The 9,773-nt window shown below is 37.4% G+C and overlaps 1 protein-coding gene across 5 annotated transcripts in view; it reads left to right on the forward strand.

The window, feature by feature from the left end:
• LOC106875949 (E3 ubiquitin-protein ligase Bre1) overlaps window positions 1–9,773 on the forward strand; it is a 51,350-nt gene that overhangs the window by 24,536 nt on the left and 17,041 nt on the right. For all 5 annotated transcript variants that reach the window (XM_014924283.2, XM_014924282.2, XM_052973514.1 and 2 more), the window contains 6 exons: window positions 593–891; window positions 2,742–2,960; window positions 5,048–5,173; window positions 6,191–6,364; window positions 7,520–7,655; window positions 8,514–8,635. In XM_014924283.2, the coding sequence (XP_014779769.1) occupies window positions 593–891; window positions 2,742–2,960; window positions 5,048–5,173; window positions 6,191–6,364; window positions 7,520–7,655; window positions 8,514–8,635 (1,076 nt within the window). The remainder of the gene's footprint in view (window positions 1–592; window positions 892–2,741; window positions 2,961–5,047; window positions 5,174–6,190; window positions 6,365–7,519; window positions 7,656–8,513; window positions 8,636–9,773) is intronic.

Below are 9,773 nucleotides of genomic sequence, written 5' to 3' on the forward strand. Positions count from 1 at the left end.
TATACGACGGGCTTCTTTCAGTTTCCGTCTACCAAATCCACTCATAAGGCTTTGGTCGGCCCGAGGCTATAGTAGAAGACACTTGCCCAAGGTGCCACGCAGTGGGACTGAACCTGGAACCATGTAGTTGGTAAGCAAGCTACTTACCACACAGCCACTCCTGTGCCTATTCATTTCCACCAAACCATTCTCATCTTCGTCAAGTAGAGAACAAAGGTTTGAATATTAGTTAGAAGAAACCAGTATTACTGCTGATGTATTGTAGAACTGAAGCCATATACCAGCAAGCTGAGTTCACAAGTCGGTTTTAGTTAGTCATAATTATAAGTTATTTCCCTTCACTTACATTTCTAAAACCATTGTGAAAAGCATTACTGTATTTTTATTGTATTTTAACATAAGAAAAACCCAAAATTGGGGGCTTAAAATTTGGAAAAAAAAAGGTTTTGTAAGGAATTATAATGTTATTCATCAATAAGAAACTCCCATATTTTTTAACCTAATTTTTGACCAAAAAAAAGGGTTAAAATACAGTTAATTTACTCTCCCTTGTAAATTGTATTTGGTTAAAAATAAATCAATGTTGTTACAGATGCGACCGGTGCTACAAGAGGAGACAGTGTTGATACAAAACCAGACTACCTGGACACAGTTGTGAAGAAGGAACCAGGTGCATCTGATTCAGTGCATGATGACAACAATGCCAGTGATACAAACGATTGCAAACTACATTCAGACTCAGTCGATGTGAAAGTACCTGTAGGATGTACAACAACTCCAAGCCTTATCGATATATTGCATATGGATCTAGCTGATGCACTGCAACAAAACAAACAGTTGCATCAGTTGGTGACACAACTGCATCAGCGGCATCACGAGAACACTTTAAAGGTTTGTGTTTACTTAATGTGTGTGTGTGTGTATTACCTTATAAGGTAATTCTTATAATTTTATGTACTTATAATAATATTAACTAACTAACTGGCACTGTGTCGGTTACAATGATGAGGGTTCCAGTTGATTCGATCAACGGAACAGCCTGCTCGTGAAATTAACATGAAAGCGGCTGAGCACTCCACAGACACGTGTGCCCTTAACATAGATTTCGGGGATATTCAGCGTGACACAGAGTGTGACAAGGCTGGCCAATTTGAAATACAGATACTATTCATTTTTGCTGGTTGAGTGGACTGGAGCAATGTGAAATAAAGTGTCTTGCTCAAGGACACAATGCATCATTGGGAAATTGAACTCACGACCTTACGATCGTGGGCTGAATGCCCCTAACCACTAAGCCACATGCTTTGTCATAATAATACTAACCCTTTAGCATTTAAACTAGCTATATCTGTCCCAAATATCCTACCTGCTTTGTGTTCAAACCAGTATTAGGAAGGGCATCCAGCTGTAGAGACCAAGCCAAAATCAGACAGAAGCTTGGTACAGCTTTCTGGCTTACCAGTTCCGGTCAAACCGTCTAACCCATGCCAGCATGGAAAACAGACGCTAAATAATCATGGTGTTGAGATGATGATGATGATTGAAATTGCAAAGCTAAAAGATGATGTATGATTAATTTAAAACAGTGTGAATCAATAAGCGTTACATTTGACAGAGTAATCAGATTACAGAGTGGGAGTCTATAAGCAGTGATGCATATAAATGGAATGTTATTACCAGTTTGAATATGCCAGTGGCACATTCGGACTTGGAAACAAACTATTCTCTGGGTTTTGTCATGGAGAAAATTTCTTGCTGCAGGTAAATGATGTAAATAGACCTAAATCAGCTTGCAGCGCCACCTATCCAGACTGTAAGTTGCAAGTATTTTGGAGTGGTTATCTCCCACCCCATAATTTGTTTATGGTGAGCTGCTGATTATCACTATCAGTTGTACAATGATTGGAATAGCATAAGCTTGTCCAGTGTTTGCTTGCATGAAAAGGTAGTCACAAAATGATGAAAATGAAAGGAATTTGGCAACCAGAACTAATTGACAAATAATAATAATATTAAAAGAAGTTAAATAGTACCAGTGCATGTGTTTATTATTATTGGTATAATGACCCTCCCAAGATACCACAAAATCTGTTTCATCAGGCAAGTTCACATCAAGAATCTTGCAAACCAAATACAATTATTTGTGTGTCTTGGGGTTCTTAACCATTTTTTTTACCTACAGACCCCCTTTGATTACTATCTTATTTGGGTAGCCATTCCTATGTTTAAAAACTAGTTTTATAGAAGCTTCTTTCAAAGTTCCCATTTCATTTTTACCCATTAACTTGTGTAGGTTGCACTATGTAAAACGTCAGAGAAAGAAGCCTAGCTGTTTCTTGCAATACATAACCAATACATACATCTAATGCAAAATATTTTCAAGAGCCCTTAAAATACTTTTGTGGGTTCCCAATTTACCATTTTGTTGCATGAACCCTGGTTGAGAAACACCAACCAAATCAATGAAATAGAAAAGAGAAAAGAAAAATGTTTTGAAATGTTTGACTTTTGTATTTTATCAATAAATCTATGGGAAAGAGTTAGATAAAGAGTGAAAGGTGAGAGGCTTCAGAGAACTAGATCTTAGAAAAGTATTGGCTGAATAATTTTCTTAGTTACCAAAATCATTGTCTATACATTTGTGCGCTCATTGACAAGTTAGTGAGTTTTGTAGATGCAGTATATTCAGAGTTATATGTATTAACATATTAAAAGATTTTTTTCTCTTGTTTCTATTTTAGGCATCTGAATTACAAGATACAGTGACTGCTGCAGAAACTTGCAATGCTGAACTGCGAAACAAAGTCGATGATTTGGAATATGATTATGAAAAAGCAGATCAGCGTGCCAGGAAGTTAGACCGACGACTAGCTGACAGTCTGCAGAAGTTGCGGGGCTACGAAGAAGACCCAGTGGTGCATGAAGGTGGCCGTACAATCTCGGGTGTTTCAAAGAATAAGGTGAGGGTATAAAAAAAAATATGCGTAAAGGTACAAGGGTGCAGGCATGGCTATATGGTAAGAAGCTTGCTTCCCAGCCACATGGTGCCTTGGTCTAGTGTCTTCTACTATAGCCTCTGTTCCACCAAAGCCTTGTGAGTGGATTTGGTAGATGGAAACTGAAAGAAGCCTGTCATATATATATATGCGGGTGACACGTAAAAGCACCCACTACACTCTGAGTGGTTGGCGTTAGGAAGGGCATCCAGCTGTAGAAACTCTGCCAAATTAGATTGGAGCCTGGTGTAGCCATCCGGTTGCACCAGTCCTCAGTCAAATCGTCCAACCCATACTAGCATGGAAAGCGGACGTTAAACGATGATGATGATGATGTGCATATATCTATGTGTCTGTGTTTGTCCCCCCACCACTGCTTGACAACTGGCATTGGTGTGTTTACATCCCCATAACTTAACAGTTCAGCAAAAGTGGGTGATAGAATAAGTACCATACTTTGCAAAATAAGGCCTGGGGTCGATTTGTTTGACTGAAATCCTTCAACGTGATGTTTCAGCCTGGTTGCAGTCAAATGCTGAAACAAGTAAAAAAGATAGAACATTTTAAAATTTTCTTGAGTATCAGTTGGTATGATTCTATCTAGAAACATTGAACTACTTAGATGCAACTAGCAAGTTGCTTATAGAGCTGTTTCAGCTCAATGAATTCTTGTTTCCTATCCAAATATGTGTAGCTAAAGTACATTACCCAAAGCAATATTCCTACATATATATATATATTTTTTTACTTTACCATTGTTATTTTTCTTTTGACTTCATTAGGGTAATTAGATTTACATTTGACAGATATTTGTCCTCATTTTGTTTGTTGTTAACACAACGTTTCGGCTGATATACCCTCCAGCCTTCATCAGGTGTCTTGGGGAAATTTCAAACATGGGTTCCCATTCTTAAGGTATTTTTCAATGTTATTATTATTATTATTATTATTATTCAGGTCACTGCCTGGAATCGAACTCGGAATCTTGGGGTTAGTAGCCCATGCTCTTAACCACTATGCCATATGCCCATGGGCATGGTGGTTAAGAGCACAGGCTACTAACCCCAAGATTCCGAGTTCGATTCCAGGCAGTGACCTGAATAATAATAATAGCAACCTCGAAAAATACCTTAGGAATGAAAACCCAGGTTTGAAATTTCTCCAAGACACCTGATGAAGGCTGGAGGGTATATCAGCCGAAACACTGTGTTAACAACAACCAAGATGAGGACAAATATCTGTCAAATGTGAATAATGTACATTATTCCTCATCTCTTAAATATAGGACTGTATTAGGTTTGATTTTGTCATGGATGTTACTAACGTTTATATTACTCATTTGTGAAATATGCTCTCATTTTTTTTATTACTCATTTAACCCTTATATCATTATTTATTTTTGCAAATAATTCAGTAATGTTAACTCTAAATGTAATAAAATTCTTGTTTTTAAAGTCAACACTACGTAATACCACATACCTACATAACGGAATACCTACTAAACATTGATATTTATGTACCAGCTCCAGGAATGCGTTTAATATGTAAATTGGTATATCCAATAACTTAACACCACTGTATGTGCTGGCTACATAAGCAGTGTGTTTGAAGACAAGAATTGTTTAGATGGGTGCTGATGAATGGACAAAACCCCTTATATGTGACATCTCGATATGAAATGTAGCAAAAATGCTGGCTATAATTTATACAGAATATCTAGAAATAACCTTACAAAATATTATATTTAGAGTTCATAATAAATAATCACACTCACTCTAACTGGCAAAATCTTTAGTAATATTATGTGCTGAGGTCAACTTTACTTTTCATCTTTTCAGGGTCAATAAAATAAGTACCAGTTAAGTACTGGGGTTGATTTAATTGACTTACAACCTTCTCCCTAAAATGCTGGCCTTGTGCCAACAATTTGAAGCCATTATTGATCTTAAAACTTCCCTTTCCTCAGTCATAATACCAATTCCACCAATAACTTTTAAGGCCTATTTCTTTCTTTTTTTTTTAATCCTAAATCTCTGCCACCACCCTAACAGTTTGATGAGATCAGTGCAGAATTGGAAGAGCAACGGGAATTTGCCACAACTCGACTCAGTGAATTGGAGAAACTCAGCAAAGACCACCATGAGGCATTGAAGGAGATTGAACAGCTGCGTATGGATGTAAGTATGATGGAATGAGAGTAACCCATATAATCCATACATTTGTTTGTTTGTTTGTCCTCAGGTCATCTTTGGTGGAGTAGACCTAAGGCATGCAGGTAGAATGATGATGGATTGTTTACAGATCTGTTATTCCAAATATGCCTTAATCTATAGACCATACTGCACATATCAATGAGCAGTGATGAATCACAAGTCACGCAATGTGACAGTCTGAACATGTATTATGCAGTCATGTTGTATAGCATGGAAAAAAAAAAGAATCGAGCTCTTTGAAGTGGCTCAGCATGAATATAATTAATTTCCTTTTGGAGCAAACATGTGAATAATGGCATTTCAACTATGATCATCCCACTTTACTCCCGTATATTTAATCCTACCTAAATCCAGATTTACTACTGAGTTTTATTTTCATTTTCAATTGCTCAGGAGTTTAAATTCTTCATTATTTCTATTGTAGTTTGCTTCATGTTGTATTTAGGTTATATTGAATGTATTTCATTGTGATAAGAATTTATTTGCTTCATTAGACATTTAGCTACAATACAAGCGCCTCCAATGAGCATTTATAACAAATGGCTGTAATATTAGAATTTGGCTGCTATTTCTATCAGATAGTCTTCCTTGTTGGTTTTATAAATTCCATGTCTTTTATGTAGTAAAATTATTTGTTTGTTATTAAACTGAGTTTTGGGACTTAAGTTAATAATAAAATTATGATGGAAGGTTTTAATTTAAATATTTAATTTGAACATAAGCATTTACAAGAGAAGGCTCAATCTTCAGTGTCTGCTAAAGAACTAAAGATAAATGTGTGTATCATAATAAAATAATTAATTTGTTTGTTATTAAACTGAGTTTTGGGACTTAAGTTAATACTGTTTTCTTACATAAAATTATGATGGAAGGTTTTAATTTAAATTCGAGAAAGCTTCAGTGTATGCTAAAAAACTAAACATAAATGTATGCATGTGTGTGAAGTTTATAATACGTATGAGTTTTCTAATTGTGTTTTAGTTACAACATTTGCCAGAGCATGTTATTATGGACAGCAGTGAGTACAAGTGTTTACAGTCCCAGTTCTCTGTACTCTATAATGAGAGTATGCAGCTGAAGACTCAACATGAAGAGACACGTAACCTGTTGCAAACGAGTAAGATTGGACATCTACGCCATATAGAACAGATGGAGGTAAGACAAAAAAAAAAAAAACATTTCCTCTCACACCCCGTGCTAGATAGTTAAGCTCATTTTATTTACATTTTGAGTTCAAATTCCTCTGGTGTCAACTTCATGTTTTCATCCTCTTAGAGCTAATAAAATAAAGTGCCAGTCAGATTACGTCAGTTGACTACTTCTACAAAATGTGTCTTGAACATATGTTATAAATCAATGTGGCAAAATCGTTACTGCATCAAACAAATTGCCTCGCTGGGTTCATTTTCAATCTTTATATTCTAAGCTCAAACCTCACTAAGGTAATAGGGTGGCATTTGCTGCAACAGCACATCGCAGTATCCACCATTTGTTGGTGATTTGCTACTCCTGGCAGACAATGGCTTTGCACCACAACTGCCTTCTGACACTGATGACATAAATTAATAGTCAAGTACTGGCATCAATGTAATCAAATATTCTCTCCTGTCACTTTGGTCTTTTACATTTGTAAGAAATTATTATTAGAACAGGGGAAATATCGTTTCATATTTATTTTAGATCTGTCCATTTAAATTCTGAATTCAAATCCCGTAGGGGTCTGTGTTACTTTCATGCTTCTAGGTTTGGTGAACTATGTACCAGTAATATATTAGGATCAGTTACATTACCTATACCACTGCCTCCTAAATTTTTCCTATTTGTGGCAGTGTGAGGAATTTCCTATATATTATTGTTATTATTGATATCTCTTCAGGTGGCATCCTGGTAGAATTGTTACAGCACTACGCAAAAGGCTTAGTGGGTTTTCATCTGTCTTTACATTCTGAGTTCAAATTTTGCCAAGGTCAACTGTACCATTCATCCTTTCATGGGGGTCGATAATATAAGTACCAGTCAAGCACTGGGGTCAGTGTAATCAACTAGTCCCTTACCCCAAAATTTCAGGCCTTGTGCATATAGTAGAAAGGATTACTATTGATATCAGGCAGAGTAGCATAGGTTAGCTTTTCTACCTAGTCATCTCCCACGAGCCATTCTATTCATGCCTGCATGGAAGATGGACGTTAGACGATGATGATGATCTCTTGATGGAGAATTGCTACTGATCTCCATGTGAATGTGGGTATATTACTGGCATTTGAATAAATCCTTCCTAATGCCCTCTCTATCAATACCTTTTTACTTTAGAGTGATGAACTCACCTGTCAAAAGAAGCTACGCACTGAGCTAATTCAGCTGGAAGATACACTAGCACAGGTACGCAAAGAATATGAAATGCTACGCATAGAGTTTGAACAGACACTAGCTGCTAATGAACAGACTGGTAAGTTTTTGAGGATTTTTTTTTTTTTTTTTTCTAATGGCTGTTTGGTTAGGAATTTGCTTCCCAACTACATGGTTCTGGGTTCAGTCAAAGGGTCTTTGTCTTGTGAGTTATTTGGTGACCCTTCCAACCCTGGTGCCATGTATAAACCATCCAGTCAACACTGTAAAGGGGTTGGCATTTTGGAAGGGTATCCAGCTGTAAAAATCATGCCAAAGCACACCGTGCCAATGCTGGTGCCATGTAAAAGCACTCAATCTACTCTGTAAGATGCTTTGTTATTTGGAAGGGCATCCTCCCTTAAAAGCCATGCCAAAACAGACAGTGAAGCCTGGTGAGATCCTCCAGCTTGCCAACTCCTGTCAAACTGTCCAACCCATGCCGACACAGGAAACAAATATTGATAATGATGACATTTTAGAGCTGGGTATGTTTAACAAAGGCATGTAACAGCATCACTGACAGGTTGACACCAAGCCAATGTGCATGCGAGAGAGAGAGAGAGAATCTATATGATTGCTCAACTTACTAGAAATAGCAGCCAGATTACTCCCAAATCAGACCTTTCTTAAATGAGGCAAGGACAGATTGGATAATGCACTCCTAGATACACCTTGAAAAAAAGACAGGATGGCTATGATTGGAAGGCTTTTGATCATACAATTTCTTGATTATGGTTCATTTGAGGGTTAAACAAGAACACCTGACAGATTTGTTGGGTTTTTTTGACCTGTAGGCTTACATATTATAACTTCCATGCTATGTAATGTCTTTATATGTATAACTTTATTAGTTAGTTGTATATGGAGCTCTGTACCCACCGTCAATTTCAACAAATGTTGTTGTTCTCAATTGCAGGACCAATTAATAGAGAGATGCGTCACCTCATCCAGAGCCTACAGAACCACAACCAGCAACTGAAGGGTGAAGCAGGTCGCTACAAACGGCGGCTGAAAGAGGCCAATGCTGAACTGAGCAAGGTAAGAAGCCATGTTAAGATTAGAAAAAAAAATCTTTTATTATTCTATTTGTTTTATTTGGGGATGGTCATATTGCCAGTTTAGCCAATAAAAACACACGCACTGTATATTTGGTGTTAATTTGCTTCAGCTTTATATTACATTACATTACATTAATCCTATTTCGGCCAGAGTTCTTTTGTCACACTTCTGTGACCTCATCAGTGGTCCTTTGCTTTCTTCTTTCTTATGTGTGTGTCCCACCTTGCTAACTATCAACCAATATAGCTTTTAAATGTTTAGGATGATGCTGACGTTGGTAGCAGGTTTACTTTTGTTATAAGAGACAACCGTTTTTCTTAGGGTCCAATATGTTATAACACCCTTTTCTTACAGGGGTGTTGGGGCTCAGTACATTTGTTACAAGCAACAAACTCATCATCATCATTATCATCATCACCATCATTTAACATCCATTTTCCGTGTTGGCATGGGTTGGACAGTTTGACTGAGAACTAACCAAAGAATTTGGGGCCTTATGCCTAGAGTAGAAAAGAAGAAAAATAAGTTTGACTGAAAACTAGTAAGTCAGGGAGCTGTACCAGGTTCCAATCTGATTTGGCATGGTTTCTACAGTCTTTATGTTCTGAGTTCAAATTTTGCCAAGGTCAGCTTTGCCTTTCATTCCTTTGGGGTCAATAAAATAAGTACTAGTTGAGCACTGGAGTTAAAGTAATCAACTTACCTGCTTCTCCAAAATTGCTGACTATGTGCCAAAATTTGAAACCATTGTTATTATTATTATTATTATTATTCATCATTTAACATCTGCTTTCCATGCTAGCATGGGTTGGACGATTTGACTGAGGACTGGTGAAACCAGATGGCAACACCAGACTCCAATCTGATTTGGCAGAGTTTCTACAGCTGGATGCCCTTCCTAACGCCAACCACTCTGAGAGTGTAGTGGGTGCTTTTACGTGCCACCGGCACGAAGGCCAGTCACAGGGTACTGGCAACAGCCACGCTCAAAATGGTGTTTTTTACGTGCCACCTGCATGGGAGCCAGTCCAGCGGCACTGGCAATGACCTCGCTCGAATGATTTTCTAACGTGCCACCAGCACAAGTGCTAGAAGGCGATGCTGGTAATGATTATGC

Source organism: Octopus bimaculoides, chromosome 16 (genome assembly GCF_001194135.2).
Source record: "Octopus bimaculoides isolate UCB-OBI-ISO-001 chromosome 16, ASM119413v2, whole genome shotgun sequence".
NCBI classification, from domain to species: Eukaryota; Metazoa; Mollusca; class Cephalopoda; order Octopoda; family Octopodidae; genus Octopus; species Octopus bimaculoides.